Raw genomic sequence first — 19,816 nt, 5'->3', positions numbered from 1 at the left:
GAAAGAGAGCCAGAGACAGACGAAATATGGATTGCAGCCATTCGAGAAAGGAAGCTCACCACCACTTCTCAAAAACAATCACAGATGGGCATCAAATGTTGGTCTTGCCAATGACATCCACATTCCATGAGCAAGTAAAGAAAAAAAATTACAAGATTATCAAGCCTGATATAACATGTACTGTTGCCAGCTATGCATTATGGTAACCTTGGTAGCAACCAAGGGCATTAGTTTTGTGGAATAATTCCAAAAGTGCATTAATTTTATCTTTTGATTTATAGCTCAGAGAACCTTTGCACTTATGAATAATGAATGCGAATTGCTACACGTGGAGGTCTCATCAGTGTCAATGTAGATATCTTAGCTCTAGACAGAAAGACAAAAATATCTCCCAAAATTGTGGCACAGTGTGTCAACTTCTTACTGCATTGGCATAAGCCTATACACCTGCTGTAAGCTACAGCTGTGCGTTCTTAGATTGGAAAAAGCACACAGAAAATGATGCACTGCAAGAACTTGTGAAAGATCGGCTCCTTGGCTTTGTTGAACATCACTGGGTAGCAGCCATCTGCTTCCCTAACTCCATTAGGTATTAGAAACTAGAGTCAAGACAAACAGTGTTGGAACCGGCAAGGTGGACACTCAGCAAATTTGGTGCCAAGTTTTAAAATGTGATTTTAAACTAAGGATAAAATCTCACTTTCAACTCAACCAGAGAGCAAAATACATTCCCACTTAGCAGTAAGCTTTGAAAACTGAAATGTATAGCTGGCAGCTCAGGATTTAGCGATAATTGAAGTGTTTAACTGTTTTGCATCACCATATTTTCAAATGTCCAACATTGCTTCAATCAGAAAAGTTTAAAGTTTTTTAAAGTTAAACTTCATCTGTTAGTGCCACAAGTAGGCTTACATTAAAGTAAAGTTTATTTATCAGTTACAAGTAGGCTTACATTAACACTGCAATGAAGTTACTGTGAAAATCCCCTTGTTGCCACACTCAGGCACCTGTTTGGGTACACCGAGGGATTATTTAGCATGGCCAATGCACCTAACCTGCACATCTTTCGGACTGTAGGAGGAAGCCAGAGGAAACCCACGCAGACACGGGAAGAATGTGCAGACTCTACACGGACAGTGCCCCAAGCTGGGAATTGAACCTGTGTCCCTGGCGCTGTGAGGCAGTAGTGATAATCACTGTGTCACCATACCACCCTCATTAATGAGCCTAATTGATATTGGTAAAATCCCCTAGTCGCCAGCACCTGTTTGGGTACACTGAGGGAGAATTTAGCATGGCCAATGCACCTAACCAGCATTAAGAATTAAGGATAATGTCTTTCAGATGTGTAAATGGGCATTTGAAATTTGTTGGCAGAGCTTTTGTCTGTCTATCACTTCGCTTTAGTTCTCTTGCCTGTCTTTGCAATCATTCTCCAAGCAATTTTCTTCTCTTCTCATCTACTTTAGATCCTTTAAGTGCTTGTATCCTGTGTTAACAGTTGGAGGCTCACTTGGGCAGTTCCATTATCAGTGATGGAACAGTTTAATCAGCGGTCACAACAACAACTTGTTTATAAATCACAGGGGAGTCTAGCCAGAGTGGATAATGCAAAACTGTTGTCGTTGGCAGGACGGTCGAGAATCAGACACCAATCTAAAGTCCAATCCAAGAATCACAGGTGACAGGAGCAGAAACATTTTATGTAGCCCAGTGGTTAAAAGTTAAAGTTTATTTATTAGTCACAAGAAGGCTTATATTAACACCGTAATGAAGTTATAATGAAATTCCCCCAGAAATGCCTCTAGGATCCTGACTGCACTGCCTAAGAGTGTGATGAAGGCAGATTCAGTCATGGCTTTCTGAACAGAATTGGATTGAAACAAAAAGAAATTGACAGGATATTGCCAGCAGGATGGCACAGTGGTGAGCACAGCTGCCTCATAGCGCCAGGGATCCGGGTTCAATTCAGGCCTCAGGTGACTGTGTGGAGTCTGCACATTCTCCCCGTGTCTGTGTGGGCTTCCTCTGGGTGCTCTGGTTTCCTCGCACAGTCTAAAGATATGTGGGTTAGGTAGGTTGGCCGTGCTAATTTGCTCCTTAATGTCCAAAGATACCTAGGTTGGGTGGGTTAGCCATGGTAAATGCTTGGAGTCGCAGGAATAGGACAGAGGAGAAGGCCTGGGTGGGACACTCTATCAGACACTCAGGGCAGATTTGATGGGCCGAGTGGCCTCTTCTGTATGAAGGAATTCTAGGCTCCATGATCCCATGATATGGGGAATGGGGGGTGGTGGTGGGATTGGCTGAATTGCAGAAGACTGGCACACAGATGTGCCAGTCTGAATGGGTCTTGTAACCATTCTTTGATTCTATACACTACCTTTGACATAATAAAACACCTCAAGGTGCTTCAGAATAGTGTTATAAGAACATAAGAACTAGGAGCAGGAGTAGGCCATCTGGCCTCTCGAGCCTGCTCCGCCATTCAATAAGATCATGGCTGATCTTTTTGTGACTCAGCTCCACTTACCTGCCTGCTCACCATAACCCTTAATTCCTTTACTGGTCAAAAATTTCTCTATCCTTGCCTTAAATACATTCAATGAGGGAGCCTCGACTACTTCACTGGGTAGGGAATTCCACAGAGTCACAATCTTCTGTGTGAAGAAGTTCTTTCTCAACTAGTTCTAAATCTGCTTCCCCTTATTTTGAGGCCATGCCCCCTAGTTCTAGTTTCACCCGCCAGTGGAAACAACTTCCCCTTTTCTATCTTATCTATTCCCTTTATAATCTTATATGTTTCGATAAGATCTCCCCTCATTCTTCTGAATTCCAATGAGTATAGCCCCAGTCTACTCAGTCTCTCCTCATAAGCCAACCCTCTCAACTCCAGAATCAACTGAGTGAATCTCCTCTGCACCCCCCCCCAGTGCCAGTATATCCTTTCTCAAGTGAGGAGACCAAAACTGTACACAGTAACTCCAGGTGTGGCCTCACCAGCGCCAGCACAGTTATAGCAGCATGGAGTGCAGCTCAATGGGGTACTGCCCCAAGAGAGTGTTTGGGCATGATTTAATGTCAGTAGTCTTACATTTAGCATGGTTCCTCCAGACATATCCCCGTGAATGCAATCCTGCACAGGGGCAAGGATCACAAATGTGTGGAAGCAACAAATTAAGGTGGAGAAGTTGAATAAAAGTGACAACGTTATTATTGAACAGAATATTCAGAGGTTGTAAAAATGAACACAGAGAATTGGCGTACACCAGGACAGGCCTAGGCTGCAGTATTTTCAGGAAAGGAGCTGGAAGGTCAGCCCGCAGGACTGATGGGCATCAACCCTGCTCCGTAGCCACGTTCCCGGCGATGGATTGTCCCTACAGTGGAAAGATTTGATTGACACTTAGCCTATTAGATCCTTTCATCATTGTAAAGACTTACTTTGGCTGCCCTTCAGCATTATGACAAAACAATTTGGGGGTAGTACGGTGGCACAGTGGTTAGCGTTGCTGCCTCACGGCGTCAGGGACTCAGGTTCGATTCCCGGCCGTGAGTCACTGTCTGTGTGGAGCCTGCATGTTCTCCCCGTGTCTGTGTGGGTTTCCTCTGGGTGCTCCAGTTTCCTCCCACAGTCCAATAGACGTGCTGGTTAGGTGCCTTAGTCATGCTAAATTCTCCCTCATTGTACCTGAACAGGCTACTAGGGGAATTTCGCAGTAACTTCATTGCACTGTTAATGTAAACCTAGTGTGACACTAATAAATAAATTTTAACAATTGTATTCACGGGTATATGTCTTAAAGAACCAAGCAACATGTAAGGCTGCTGACATTAAACCCTTCCCGAGTACTCTCTTGGGGAGATATCCATGGAGCTGTACTCCATGCTGTTATAGTGCCAGTGTGAAACACCTGGAGGTGTTTTATTACATTGAAGAAGGTAGATAGAATCACAGAGTGGTTACAAGACCTATTCAGATTGGCATATTTTTAAAAGTTTATTTATTAGACACAAATAAGGCGTACATTAACACTGCAATGAAGTTATTGTGAAATTCCCCTAGTCGCCACACACTCCGCCTGTTTGGGTCAATACACCTGACCAGCACGTCTCTCAGACTGTGGGAGGAAACCCATACAGACACGGGGAGAACGTGCAAACTCTGCACAGACAGTGACCCAAGCCGGGAATCGAACCCGGGTCCCTGGTGCTGTGAGGCAGCAGTGCTAACCACTGTGCCACCCATTATCTGCGTGCTCGTCCTCGGCAAGAACAACTCAGCCTTTCCCACCACCCACCTTTCCCCCATATCCTGTCAATTTGTTTTTGCTTCAATCCAATCAAATTTGACGTGGGGGTGGGTTTGGGGGGGAATGATTCCAGTGGATGGACCCGGTAATAATATGCCAGTCTCGATGTTCGATGGTGGGAATTGCCACTGACGGGGGAGGGAGCAGTCACATCCTGCGCTCACGCTGCTGGAAAAACGATCTAGGGCCTTCTCGTGATGTTTTCCAGACTCACCGTCAATGCGCCCACCATGAACAGGAGTGGAAAATCCCAGCCTTATTTCATCCTCCTACTGCCCAGCTTCCACCCATCTCTTTGCAGTCACGTCCTCTCCTGATGGGCGGACGGTGACTCAGTGGTTAGCACTGCTGCCTCACAGCGCCAGGGACCCGGGGGTTCGATTCCCGGCCTCGGATCACTCTCTGTGTGGAGTCTGCACGTTCTCCCCACGTCTGCGTGGGTTTCCTCCGGGTGCTCCGGTTTCCTCCCACAGTCCAAAGATGTGCAGTTTAGGTTGATTGGACATGATGAATTCACCCTTAGTGTCAGAGGACGCTACGGGTAAATACGTGGGGTTATAGGGATAGAGCCTGGGTGGGATTGTGGTTGGTGCAGACTCGATGGGCCGAATGAACTTCTTCTGCACTGTAGGCATTCTGTGAAAGAAACAGAGGAGAAAAGCCAGGGTGTGTAAGGGGGAAAAGGGTACTCTGCAAAATTTCACTCTGAAACCCTGCAGTGATGATGACCAGCTCAGTAGATCTGGACAGTGAATGAAATCACTACAAGAACTGAATAACCATTGAGGTGAATGAATTGACTGCAAGGGTTGTGCGTGTTTATCTGAATAATATCAGTTTGAACTTGCAATGGAACTCCCTTTGAAACGATGCCAAAAAAATGTTCTAGTGTGTTACAAAGAACTTGTACTGCACAGCTTCCCTATTGGCCAAGGCAACATTAGGAGTGTCTTCCATAAAAGGTTATCATGTCCCAAATCAAGATATAATAAGGAACACTTTGACTGTTTTACAGGTGAGGGTTGTGGGGGAGGGCCACTGGTGACTGTGAGAGTCAGAGTGCCTGGGGGGGGGTGTGGAAGAATTCTTGAGACCATACGCAAAGGGGGGAAGGTTTTAAAAATGAATTAAAACTTGCAGCTTCCCTCGTTGAGTCTCAACATTATCGCCTCTCTGCTGGTCAAAGCCACCGGCAGTCCTACGCAAACTCCCCCTCAAGACTCCCTGGGTTCTGTCTCCCCCATAGCCTGTCCCAGAAATTAAGGACTAAAGGCGTTCCTTACGGGACACAGGACAGACAGTCAAAAGGAGACTAGACAGATGCCTTGATCTTTCTGACCAATGGGTAGTTTCGTTGATCAGGTTTCTAACTGGTTGCTTAGTGCAACAACCCTCATGGTGGTGAGTTTAGGACGGATCAGAAAATCTCTTTATAATCTCTCTTTTTTCCCCCCTCTCTCCTTTATTCTTTTTCTCGCCATTTCTTTTCATCTCTCTGCCACTCACTCCCCCTGCTGGAGAGGTAACCCTGAGTCAGTGAGAGTCCAGGCTGAGGGTTTGACTATGGAATAATAAGGGGTATTGGTCCAGTCAGACTCGGGGCAGCTAGTTTGTAAGTAGCTTCTGCTTGGGAAATAGAAATGTGGTGTACAACTTTTACTCCACACGAGGAACGCAAGTAAATACGCGTATCTCACTAAACAACAATATTTTATCGATTCAAATACTCTATGTGAAAAAAGATTTGGCTGCTTTCCAGTTACCCTTGTCCAGCAATTTATTTCACAGCTCTCTTCTGAAATGACAAGGCAGTGCATGTTGGAAAACGTGTATGATTTTGGCATTTATACACGCAATGACACACACCCCGAGATTGGAAATATCCGCCAAAGGTCATAGAATCATAGAGGTTTACAGCAATGAAAGAGGCCCTTTGGCCCAGCTTGTCCATGCCACCCTTTTCTCTTTAAAACTAACCCCAATTGCTCTCATTTGACCCAAATCCCTCTATACCCATCTTATCCATGTAACTATCTAAATGTTTTTTAAAAGATTTAAATTGTACCCACTTCTACTACTGCCTCTGGCAGGTTGTTCCAGACACTCACCACCCTCTATGTGAAAAAATTGCCTCTCTGGACACTTTTGTATCTCTCCCCTCTCACCTTAAACCTATGCCCTCTAGTTTTAGACTCCCCTACCTTTGGGAAAAGATGTTGACTGTCTACCTCATCTACGCCCCTCATTATTTTATAGACTATTTCAGGGTTGATGACCTTTAAATGGTCTGTCAAATGTTCCGTCCCGCCTGTGATGATTCCTGTGGTGGGTGGGACTGGAATCTCAATGAGGTACATACTAATGTTTGACAAAATTTTGCGCTGCAAAAGCACCCTCCAGCTAACAGAGGCAGTCTGCTGGCAACCTGCCCACACACGGGCCAATTAAGGCAATTAAATGGGCAATCAGGGGCCTCCAAAAGATATAGGAGCAGAATTAGACCATTCAGCCCATTGAGTCTGCTCCACCACTCAATCATGGCTGATAAGTTTCTCAACCCCATTCTCTTGCCTTTTCCCCGCAACCTTTGATCCCCCTTACCAATCTTTTTCTGTCTTAAATAACATAGGACACAGGATTGACTGATCTCACTGACTCGGGGTTATCTCTCCATCAGGAGAGTGAGAGAGAACCGGAGGACAAAGAGGGGGAACTCATGGGGGGGGGCAGGTAGAACCATGGGGGTTGTTGTACAGGTTGGACACCCACAAGACTGTCAGGTTTCACTTGGCATGTTTGCCACATGTGTCTATACTCGATGGACTTTAGAAGGATGAGGGGGAGATCTCATTAAAACTTAATTAAAGCATCGATACTGAAAGGCCTGGATAGAGCGGACATGGGGAAGATGTTTCCATGAGTAGGCGAGACTAGGATCCGAGGGTACGGCCTCAGAGCGGACTGGCTGACCTTTTCGAACCGAGATGGGGAGGAATTTCTTCAGCCAGAGGGTAGTGAATGTGTGGAATTCGTTGCCACAGACGGCAGTGGAGGCCAGATCATTGTTCAAGATAGCAACTTTAACCAGTTGCTTAGTGCAACAACCCTTATGGTTGTGAGTTTAGGGCAGGCCAGAAAATCTCTTTTTAATCTCTCTTTTTCTCCCTCTCTCTTTTCCCCCCCCTCTCCTTTTTCTCACCTCATCTCTCTTTCTCCTCCTCAGTGGGCTGAATGGTCTAATTCTGCTCCTATATCTTATGGTCGAAAGGTGGCCACTGATCATCCATTTAATTGCCCCAGTTGGCCCATGTGTGGGGAGGTTGCCGGCAGACTACCTGCCGCTGGTGCTATGTACACCTCCCGGCCTGCTCCCAGGGAGGGGCGCTAAATTCCACCTAAAGGATTGCGTTGTTGGTCAGAGGACATTGTGCATTATGAAATTCACTCCAATTTATGACTTATCTCTCCCTGGTTCATTGAAATGTTATTTTACAGATTATAAAGAAAGTTCCAGTGTGATATCTGAGTCAGGACACATTTATAGATGGGTTGAAATCCTGGAACCGAACGGCACTGTAAGTGTATTTATAGCAGATCTACTGCTCGAGAGGCTTCTCAGTTCAGATTGCCATCTCCTGAGGCAGTTAGGAATGGGCAGACAATTCCAGCCTTGCCAACGATGCTCACATCCCGTGAGAATATAAGGATTTCGGGTGTGGTAACTAGCTTTGAAGCAGCTTTGCTTGGGAATATTGCAATGAGAAGTGGACAAGCGTCAAGCTGACGTTTCTAATTCTCTCCCCTCCATTTTTCAGATCTTTGGTTTTGCTGGGCTCTCTGTCTTTGGTCGGTACAGCGTTTGGTGCCTATAACATGGCAATGGCTGCCCTGAGCCCCTGCCCTTTGCTTCAGGGTTCGGGAGCTGGAGCAGTTCTGATTGTGAGTATGGAATAAGAAGGAAGAGTAAATATTACCGGAATGTGGATTGACGGTGTGTGTGTGTGTGTGTGTGTGTGTGTGTGTGTGTGTGTGTGTGTGTGTGTGTGTGTGTGTGTGTGTGTGTGTGTGTGGTTAAGAGAGTCATTCTCAAAATCAGAATAACATTCAAAAACTTACAAAAGTCTTGTCATCGTTAACATCCTCTTTAATTAACTGATTGATCTGCTTGTGTTTGGTGAAGTTTCTGTTTGCCCAAAGTGAGGGATGTCAGCGTTGGGTTGCCACTGGTGTGTACCAGATAGATACCATGAAGCAGTCTTCTAGAAGTTACTAAGAGGTCGTCAGTAACATTGGGTGGGATTTTCTGGGCGTGCTCGTCCCAAACCACAAAATCCCGCACAAGGTCAACAGACCATTGCATGGTCCAACCCCAGCCCGCTATGGTCCCCGTGGCACGTGGGATGGGAAAATTCCTCCCGTTAAGTCTGAGACTACTGGGGAGGTAGCTCCAAAGAAGTCACATGGAAAAGGCAAGCCACAGGAACAATGGGGTTTACTGAAGGTCTGTACTATTCATGTTCCAGCCCTCGAGTGGCTGTAGGGGCAGATTCCTGGACAGGTCACCCTGGATCACCTGACCCATCCTCTTAAAGAGGCTACACCTCACATGCATAACAAATAACATTACTGAACTACGTATGTACGTACAGTAGGGAGTGTGAGATATGCGCAGAACGCTGCTGACATGTTGCTACCTAGCTCTAGATCAGGTTCCATCACTAGGGTAGGTGGTACTATATTCAGTCCCAGGTTAACCCTTAGTGTAAAGGATCCTGTTAAATGTAAGACTTCCCAGTGTGGACACCCGGAGATGGCCCAGTTGCATTTCCAGTTTCCCCCTGGCCATCTTGGAGGCTCCGATGAGCAGTGTTGTGAATTTAATTTATTAAAAAAAAATCAATACTAATTCAGGCAGCAAAGATTTCTCTGAGGTGCAGCACGAACAAATCCTCTCAGGTATGTACTGTTCAATAAACGTTGTCTTTGCTGAACTGTGCCTATTTGAGTTGCGCATTTAAAATACGCTTTGTTAAAACAGTGGAGCGAGAAATGAGATGTATAGCTCAGAGTAATTGTCAGGCTGCGGAGGGTTAGAGATGCTGATGCTGGTGTTTTTTTTTTGCCTTTGGCGACTACACCGATGGAATTTGTTAAACTCTTTGGCGCAGTTTGACGACTCTCAGCTCTGTCTTGCCAAATGACAGGGTTAACGTTGGGGTCACCGGGCACAAGGCAGCAAATGTGTTGTCAGACTGACCTTGGGCGCCTGAGCTACGGGCAACTATTACAGAAGTTGAGAGTTTGTCTACAACGCAGCAGATTGCAACAAGTCTCATTGAGGAACTGAAGATTTCCAAGTGTATGGACAAGGTGAATCCCGGGAAACCGTGCATCACTTTTCCCAAGCGTGATGAGGTCTTGGCTGACAGCAAGGACCGATTGATAGCTTCACGACTGACATCTACAAAACTGTGAGGGGCCTGGACAGAGCAGATGGGAAGGGCCTACTTACTTTAGCAGAGAGATCAGTTACTGGAGGCTGTTAGTCTAAGACGGTGATGGCTAACACAAGGGGACACAGCTTTAAATTAAGGGGTGGTAATTATAGGACGGATGTCAGAGGTAGGTTCTTTACTCAGAGGGTAGTAAGGGCGTGGAATGCCCTGCCTGCAGCAGTTGTGGACTCGCCAACTTTAAGGGCATTCAAATGGTCAGTGGATAGGCAAATGGATAACATTGGAATAGTTTAGGTTAGAGGGTCATTAGATTCGTTCCACTGGTCGGCGCAACATCGAGGGCTGAAGGGCCTGTACTGCGCTGTAATGTTCTATATTCTGTGTTCTAAAGTAATTGGCTCTGCCTTTTGGTTACTATCAAGAGTGAGATCAAGCCCAATTGTCTTGCCAGCTTGGATCTTGTTTGTCTTTCCTGTGGGGACCATGAATTGGATTCAATTTGAATTTTGAATTTGGTTTTTGGAGCAAGCAGTGTAATGGATTTGGGTCTGCCCTGGTCCGTTCTGAGCATTGGCTTTGCAACTTTAAGAATAGAGTAAAAGTTATTTTTAAAAATTGGTACATAGATACATAGAAGAGTACAGCACAGTACAGGTCCCTTGGCCCTCAATGTTGTGCTGAGCTTTGTCCAAAACCAAGATCAAGCTATCCCACACCCTATCATTCTATTAGGAGGATTCGAGAGGGAATGAGGGAAAGTTTTTTCACCAGAGGGTTGTCAGGGGTCTGGAACTCACTGCCTGAAAGGGCAATAGAGGTGGAAACCCTTAACTCATTTCGAAGGTGTATGGATAGCCACCTCAAATGCTGTAACCTGCAGGACCATGGACCAAATGCTGGAAAACAGCATTAGGCAAGGTGGCTTGTTACTTGGTCAGTGCAGACATGAAGAGGCAAGTGACCTCTTTCTACGTCATAAACTTTCTATGATTTTCTACGATGCCACAGCAGAGATCATGAGATGAAGCTGAGGCAAAATGAGTGGACGGACCACATCAAACAACATAGAACAGCAGTGAATGGAAAGAATAGTGAGTCAAGAAGGTGACTCACCTCCACTTTCTCAATGGCAATTAGAAATGGGCAACAAGACTTGGCCTTGCTAACAATGCCCACATCCTAGGCATGAATGAATAAAGAAAGAATATAGAAATATGGTACAGAGAGGGATGGGAGGGAGACCGTTTGGATATAACTATTGCATACAGAAGGTGGGGAATGTTTAGATTAGACTGCCTGGTGGAGTAATTTAGACTGATACCGTGAGTAATTTTGATAAGGAGCTTTCAGGGATTTAATGGCTTAAGTATTGACCTGTGTGTCCTGTTGCAGAATACTGAAGTGGGCCTGATGAACTGATTTTAATTGCCCAGGTTCAGGGTTAAAATGTGGGACTAGTTGTGACTGTTTCATTTGCCCTCCCTTTCCAAACCACTTCCCTGCTAGTTGGCTAAAGACATTTTAAACGTTCGGTTCAAGCATTGCAGGTTTCTGAGGGAGTGTGTGATATTTTTCTCACATTTTCAGAGGATTAATTTTTTTTAAAACGTCCACTTATTTTTAACAGGAGCAAGAATTTAACCCAGCCTGTCAGGGTGGGAGATATCCTACTAAACCAGAGGAGAGGCCTCGCTCGCCTCAGTGCCCCGGCAATGGGAAATCCCTCCGTCATTATGTTGGAGGCAGGAATGGGCCCATGCAGGAATCATGTGGCAGAATGTCAATTAGACTGATTAATGAGGGGTGGCACAGTGGCACAGTGGTTAGCACTGCTACCTCACAGCCAGGGACCTGGGTTCGATTCCAGCCTGAGTCTGTGTGGAATTTGCATGTTCTCCCCGTGTCTGCGTGGGTTTCCTCCGGGTGCTCCAGTTTCCTCCCACTCTCCAAAGATGTGCGGGTTGGGTGGGTTGACCATGTTAAATTGCCCCTTAGTGTCAGGGAGATTGGCAGGTTGGATGAATGAGGTTGTGGGCATGTGGCCTGGGTGGGATTGTCGTCAGTGCAGACTCGATGGGCCGAATGGCCTCCTTCTGTATTGTACGGATCCTATGATTCTATGATCCAATTGATACCAATTATTCAGAACAGGAACCTAAGAATAAGGAGCAGGAGTTGGCAATTCAGCCCCTTGGGCCTGCTCCACCATTCAACATGATCATGGCTGATCTTGCTGCGGGATCCTCTCCATCGTCCTGCCAGCTCCCCATAACCTCCATCCCACTACTAACTATAAACCTAACTATCTCCTCCTTAGATCTGTTTAGCGTTCCAGTGTCCACTGCACTCTGGGGTAGAGAGTTCCACAGATTCACCACCCTTTGAGTGAAATAATTCCTCCTCATTTCTATTTTAAATCAGCCACCCCTTCATCTAAAACTATGGCCTCTCGTTCTGGAATGTTCAACAAGGGGAAACGTCCATTCTACCCCTACCCTGTCAATCCTCTTTACCATCTTATATACATCAATTAGATCTCACCTTCTTCCAAACTCCAATGGGTATTGGCCAAAACTGCTCAAATTTTCTTCATTAGACAAATCCTCCATCCCTGGAATCAGTCTAGTGAACCTTCTCTGACCTGCCCCCAGTGCACTTAAACCCCTCCTCAATTTCTGAGCCCAACGGAATTTAATGGGATTTACACACCTTTCCCACGCTTCCTGAAGGTTGTCCGGCCTCTACAGAGAGGAGTCCCTCGTTGTCAGGCATTCTGTGCTCGATTTGAGGGACCTGACATCAGGACGAGAGAGGGGAGGGAGGGGGCTCTCACTGTCCCACTGCCCTTTCCCACAACCCCCTTTCTGTAACTGGTGTTCTGCCCTTGCCCATTTGAGCTGAGGGGCAGCCTCTAATGAAGTCCCTGCACCAGTACCAATAGCTGCCACCACTGGTAACGGTGCCACCACACCTGGCAATGGAGAGCTGCTGGTCTCTAATTGGCATCAGCTCTAGAGGGGGCAAGATATGTGCTGCCAGGGTCCTAAATCCTGGGAAAGAGCTGAAGCTGGTTGACTTGATTGGTGTTCCATCATGGAAGTGACATGTGTTCCCCACTGGTTCCCCAGTTGGTGGTGAACCTCACTTAGGGGACATTAAATCCAGCCCAATGTGTGTGGATAAAAACCCTGTGGTGTCTTTAAGTGTGTGGATAAAGCCCTGTGGTGTTTCAGCTGTTACAAATCCTTTACTTGCTGTGTCACGCTAACCAATCCCTCAGTGCCCTTCATTACTCTGAGTACGTCTGACATTCTTATTCTCTCCCACTCATTCCCACTTTGCAGGCCTTTCCTTTGTAAGGAACCTCTGAGAAAGTTGAAGCTTCCCACTGTTTGCTGGATTCCTGTGGGTCGTGAGATTTGACCCGCGTATAATTTGTGAATCAATTGCTTTTGAAAATCTCTGAATGTTACGGGTAAATCAATGCACTGACATAACAAGCTCAATCAGGACAGTTAACATTGTTGTTCTCCTGTTGAGCTACTGTAAAACCACCTGATTCTTTCAGGATGCTAGACAAATGGCGATGTAGCTCCAGTAAGAATGCACTTGCATTTATATAGCCTCCCTCAAGACCTCAGGACATCCCAAAGCACTGAGCAGCCAACAATGATGCCTTAATGTGTTTCAATTTCAGACATGAAGCAGCCAATTTGCATTAACAGGACCTCACAAACAAGCCTATAATGTTGCTTGAGGGATAAAAGTTACCCTGCTCTTTAAAATGATCCCATTCAGGATGTTTTACATCCATCTGAGAGGCCAGAGAAGAGTTTAACATCTGATCTGAAAGACCTGTGCCTTCTGCAGTGTAGAGCTCCCTCAGTACTGCACTGGATTACATTGCCAAGCTTCCAGAGTGAAGGCTGATAATGCAGTGCTTTGCTGAGGGAGCGCTACACTGTTCAAGGTGCCATTTTTCAATAATAGGTCATGGAAAATGACCGGTCATCCAGGGTTGAATGTGGGAAATGGAGAGATTCTGTGTGTGCCCCTGTGAATGGTTCCATACAAAGACTCTGTAAAGATTAAACGAGAGGGCAAAAGGTTGACAGATGGAGTTTTATGTGGGAACGTGAGATGTCGTCCACTTTAGTGGTAAGAATAGAAAAGCAGAATAATATTTAAATAGAGAGGGACTGCACAATGCAGAGGGATCTGGGTGTTCTTGTACATGGATCACAAAGGATCAATGTTGAGGATACAGTGAGAAATTAGATGGGAAATGGAACATTGGCCTTTTTTGAAATGAGGACGGAGTTTAGAAGTTTTCTACAATTCGAGGGCAATGGTGAAAGCAGACCTGTGTACCATTTTTCTTACTTTACATTGGGGGCAATTCATAGAAGGTTCTCTAGAGTGATTCTTGGGATCAATGGTTTGTCTTGTGGGAAAAGGAGGAACAGGTTGACGTTTAGAAGAATGAGAGGGAACCTTATTGAAATATATGAGATTCTAAAGGAGTTTGACGGGGTAGATACTGAGAGGATGTCCCCTGTTGTGGGGATACCTAAAACTAAGGGGCATAGCTTAAAAATAAGATGGAGATGAGGAGGGCTTCCTGCTCTCAGAGGGTTGTTTGTGTTAGGAATTTTCTTTCCCACTGGCCAATGGAGTCTGGCTCAATGAAAATATTTAATTAGGGATGGTAAATGCACTCCTTTAGCCAGCGACTCCCACATTCCATGGAAGCGTAATTTTTAAAGAAGGGAATGCAAGAGAAGTTGGCGAAGGATATCAAGATGTAAACAAAGGTTTTAAACATAGAAGATAGGAGCAGGAGGAGGCCATTTGGCCCTTCGAGCCTGCTCCACCACCCATCACGATCACAGCTGATCATCCAACTCAATAGCCTAATCCTGCTTTCTCCCCATAACCCTTGATCCTGTTCACTTCAAGGGCCATATCCAGCCGCCTCTTGAATACATTCAATGTTTTGGCATCGACTACTTCCTGTGGTAATGAATTCCACAGGCTCCCCACTCTTTGGGTGAACAAATGTCTCTTCATCTCCATCGTAAATGGCCTACGCCCAAATCCTCAGGCTGTGAGCCCTGGTTCTGGACTCCTCCCATCATTGGGAACATCCTCCCTGCATCTACCCTGTCTAATCCTGTTAGAATTTTATAAGTCTCTATGAGATCTTTCCTCATTCGCCTGAACTCCAGTGAAAACAATCCTAACCTAATCAATCTCTCTTCATACCTCAGTCCTGCCATCCCCGGTATCAGCCTGGTAAACGTTCGCTGCACTCCCTCGAAAGCAAGAGCATCCTTCCTCAGAAAAGGACGTTCTTGCTCTCGAGACCAATTTTGCACACAATACCCCAGGTGTGGCCTCACCATGGCCCTGCATAATTGCAACAACGTGTCCCTGCAGGAGCCAAAAATAGTCAGATGTGGCATGGGCCCTTTAAAAAGGTGTGGCTAATATGAACATAGAACCCTACAGTGCAGGAACAGGCCCACTGACTAAATCCCACCCAGGCCCTATCCCCACACATTTACCCGCTAATCCCTCTAACCTACACATCCCAGGACACTAAGGGGCAATTTCATCATGGCCAATCAACCTAACCCACACGTCTTTGGACTGTGGGAGGAAACCCACGCAGACACGAGGAGAATGTGCAAACTCCACACAGACAGTGACCCAAGCCAGGAGTTGAACCCAGGTCCCTGGAGCTGTGAAGCAGCAGTGCTAACCACTGTGCTACCGTGCCGCCATATGTGACATGGGTCCTTTAAAAAGTGTGGCTAATATTGCAGGGGAGGACAAGGGAACGGCAGACGTGTTGGACATTACCTTAGTGTCCACCTTCAAGCAGAGAAAGAATTTAAGATACCTGACAACCCAGGGAAACAGTGAATCGAGGATCGGAACTCCTGAGTCTGGAAAGGGTAGGTCATTGATTCTCTTGAGGCAGTAACTCGGGTGGTGGACAGAGGAATGTCCATGTTGTTTATATGGGACTCTAAAAGCATTCAATGTGGTTCCACATGAGAGACCCTTTGCTAAAATTAAAGTTGATGGAAAGCAAATTGTTAGCCTGGTTGGGAAAATGGTGAGGTGATAGAAGATGGAGAGCTAGGGGCAATTAATATGTCCTTTTCCGCACCTAGAGACACGCTAAGGCAGACATTTGGTTGTTTTCATAGCTAGTACATGGTAGCACAGTGGTTAGCACTGCTGCCTCACAGTGCCATGGGCCTGGGTTCGATTCCCGGCTTGGGTCACTGTCTGCGTGGAGTCTGCATGTTCTCCCTGTGTCTGTGTGGGTTTCCTCCGGGTGATCCATTTTCCTCCCACAATCCAAAGACGTGCTGGTTTGGTGCATTGGCCGTGCTAAATTCTCTCTCAATGTACCCAAACAAGTGCCAAAGTGTGATGACTTGGGGATTTTCACAGTAACTTCATTGCAGTGTTAATGTAAACCAGCATTATATGTAAATAAACTTAAGTAATTCCCGGAAGACGTTGCTAGTCTGTTGCCAGGGGCTTATAGCTTGAGGGGCTCCATTCCACATCAAGCATGGCTGACCAGGAGTCACTCCTGCTCTCACCGTCAGCCACTGACACGTTTGGAAGGATTTTGCAGGTTGGCACTCAACCTGTTTGGCTGTGGTGTGAACGCACCTTCCTTGGCCATCACACCCTGGGGTGGAACTTGAACCCAGTGCTTCTGGCCCAGGGCCTGGGATGCTAACCCACTGCGCCGCAAGGAGAATGGATATATTCTTGAATTCAAAGGAGCTGTCCCATTCGGAATTCCAGAAGGATCTGTGCCGGGACCTTATGATTTGGAATGCGCTGCCTGAAAAGGTGAGGTAAATGGATTCAATAGTAACTTTCAAAAAGAAATTAGAGAAATAATTGAAGTGTTGAGTAATTAAACTGAACTTAATTGGAAAAACTACTGGGCTAAGGAGAATGAGCAGTGGAAATAGAACTAACAAGGTGGTTCTTTCAAAGAGCTGGCAGAGGTTTGATGGGCGGAATGGCCTCCTTCAATGCTGTACCAGTCTTTGATTTATAAAAACAGGCCTCAGGAGAAAATTCTTTCCCTTACTGTTTTTTTTTAAAGTATCGCTTGATGCCACGTAGCAAAACTTCCAAGATTAATAGGCTTTTAAATCAACACTTAGTGAAACTGAGAACTTGCATACTCCCCAGAGGCATCAACTGTTCAATCTAAAAACATTATTCCAATTAGTCCTCGTTTAATACATTTATACATCAGCACTTCTGTGGTTTAAAGAGTTATTACTCCTGGCCATAAAATACTAATTATATAGTCATCATTTTGATGATTCCAGGTTATGTACAGATTGATTTCATAATATTCAACCTTTTTATAGGAGCCAAGTTCATTCCAGCTGGAAACCTCCTTCCTGTTTTGCAATTTGTTGCAGCATTTCTCTAATGGACAGGGAAGACGGGGCCTCATCCAAAAGGTGTCAGGTGGGATTTTCCAGACTCCTCCCAGCACCAGCGTATTTTCTGTTGACAGAAGCAGTTCGCCATTGGCCACTGGCAGGATCTTCCAGTCCAGCCGATGTCTACAGTGTTTTGCGTGGATCGCTGACGCACTGACCCCCACCCCCAACATCCATCACCGCCAGGGCCCCACACTGCAGTGTCGTCATTGATGAGACTGGGAGGTCCCACTGAAGATCGTCCAAAGGTGTACGGGTTATGTTCATTGGCCATGCTAAAATTGCCCCTTAGTGTCCTGGGATGTGTAGGTTAGAGGGATTAGAGGGTAAATGTGTAGGGATATGGGGATAGGGCCTGGGTGGGATTGTGGTTGGTGCAGACTCGATGGGCCGAAGGGCCTCTTTCTGCACTGTAGGGTTCTATGTTCTATGTTGATGGGAAGGGCTCAAAGATTCAGCTCCTTACCTCTGACAGTACAGTCTTCCCTCGGTCTTGTACTAGATTTCGCACTCAAGCCTCTGGAGTGGGCCTTATGAACAAGGAGCAGGAGTAGGCCACTCAGCCCCTCGAGCCTGTTCTGCCATTTGATAAGATCATGGCTGTAGCCTCAAATCTGCATCCCACCTTCCCCCGCTCCTCCCCTCCTATAGCCCCCTTGCTGACCAAGAATCTATCCATTTCTGCCTTAAACTTACAATCCTCTGACTACAACACCTGAAGCTGCCCATCATTTCCAGATGCTTACCATCAGATTTGCTGGTCGTGTGTAGAAGATATTAATCCATGGGGAATAAGGAGCTGTGTGCTAATCGACATTAGAAAGCTGGGGTCGCTGGAGAAGCTTTGGGTTTAGAGTTCTAGATGCTGCTGTACCTGGCCTTGGCAACACTCGGAGAATTACTTGAACATAAGAACACAAGAATATAAGAACTGGGAGCAGGAATAGGCCATCCGGCCCCTCGAGCCTGCTCCGCCATTCAATAAGATCATGGCTGATCTTTTTGTGGACTCAGCTCCACTTACCCGCCCGCTCACCATAACCCTTAATTCCTTTACTGGTCAAAAATTTATCTATCCTTGCCTTAAAATCACTCAATGAGGTAGCCTCAACTGCTTCACTGGGCAGGGACCTCCATAGATTCACAACCCTTTGGATGAAGAAGTTCCTCAACTCAGTCCTAAATCTGCTCCCCCTTATGTTGAGGCCATGTCCCCTAGATCTGGTTTCACCCGCCAGTGGAAACAACTTCCCTGCTTCTATCTTATCTATTTCCTTCATAATCTTATGTTTCTATAAGACCTCCCCTTCTGAATTCCAAAGAGTATAGCCCCAGTCTATTCAGTCTCTCAGGGAGACATATGGGAAGAGATATGAAGAGAAAGGATGGTTTAGGTGCAAACCCAAAACAGATAATAAATTCTATGTCTGTGGAACCACAAAGAGATTATCCGACAGAACCATAGATAGATTATCCGCTCACCATCGTACAGCATTATGTGGGAGCTCGCTGTGTGCAAATTATCTGCTGCAATTTTCCAGTGGCTGTGGAGTACTTTGGGATATCCTGGGGTCAGGTAAGGCGCTTTATAAATGCACGTCTGTTACATGATGCTAAGCCAACATTGAGTTGTTGAATGAATTAATATTGTGATCACTTTATTGGACTGTCTGCTTCCTTTCTGTGACAAGCTGTTTCTTCCTAATCATACAGATCATTTCGTGGACTTTATTTTCCGGGACCTTGTCGTACGTCAAGGTAATGATCGGAGTGATTTTTCGTGATGAGAGTCGCAGCGCCCTGGTGTGGTATGGAGCAGCAGTGCAGCTGGGATCCATGATTGGCGCATTGACCATGTTCCCACTTGTAAGCGTGTATGCCCTTTTCCACTCCGGGGACAGCTGCAGATCAAATTGCCCCTTCTAACAGCCCCCTCAGTCCCCCAAATTGAATTGCCCCTTCTTATACCTCAGCCCCAAATCGAATTGCCCCTTCTAAACCCCTTCAACCCCCCAAATTGAATTGCCCCTTCTTATAACTCAACCCCATATGGAATTACCCCTTCTATTACCCTAACCCAAATTGAATTGCCCCTTCTAACATCCCCTCCAACCCCCCAAATTGAATTACCCCTTTTTATACCTCAACCCCAAATGGAATTATCCATCTATCACCCCCAACCCAAATCAAATTGCCCCTTCTAACATTCCAACCTCGAAATCAAATTGCCCCTTCCAACATCCCCCCACTCCCAAATTAAATTACCCTCTCTAACCCCATCAACTCTGCAAATTGAATTGCCCTTTCTAACACCCCCAATCCTCAAATCGAACTGCCCCTTCCAACAACCCCCCTCAGCCCAAGCCAAATTACCCATCTAACCCCCCCAACTCCCCAAATCAAATTGTTGCTTCCAACATCCCCCCTTCACCCTGAAACCAAAATACCCTATCTAACCCACCCAACTCTCCAAATCGAATTGCCCTTTCCATCACCCCCAATCCTCAAATCAAATTGCCCCTTCTAACGCCCTCTCACCCCCCCCCCCCAA

At 46.0% G+C, this 19,816-nt stretch overlaps 1 protein-coding gene across 1 annotated transcript in view; it reads left to right on the top strand.

The window, feature by feature from the left end:
* The window catches only part of slc52a3-1 (solute carrier family 52 member 3-1), a 32,930-nt gene extending 13,458 nt beyond the window's left edge, over nt 1-19,472 (top strand). Inside the window, exons 2-3 of the mRNA XM_080204637.1 lie at nt 8,129-8,252; nt 18,979-19,472. Of these exons, the coding sequence (XP_080060763.1) occupies nt 8,129-8,252; nt 18,979-19,191 (337 nt within the window). The 3' untranslated portion in view covers nt 19,192-19,472. The remainder of the gene's footprint in view (nt 1-8,128; nt 8,253-18,978) is intronic.
* The last annotated feature ends 344 nt before the right edge of the window (nt 19,473-19,816 follow it).

This window comes from Carcharhinus amblyrhynchos, chromosome 16 (assembly GCF_965287045.1).
Source record: "Carcharhinus amblyrhynchos chromosome 16, sCarAmb.v2.hapA, whole genome shotgun sequence".
Taxonomy (NCBI): Eukaryota; Metazoa; Chordata; class Chondrichthyes; order Carcharhiniformes; family Carcharhinidae; genus Carcharhinus; species Carcharhinus amblyrhynchos.
Note: the sequence above shows the minus strand (reverse complement) of the source record. Positions and strands in the feature narration are given on the sequence as shown.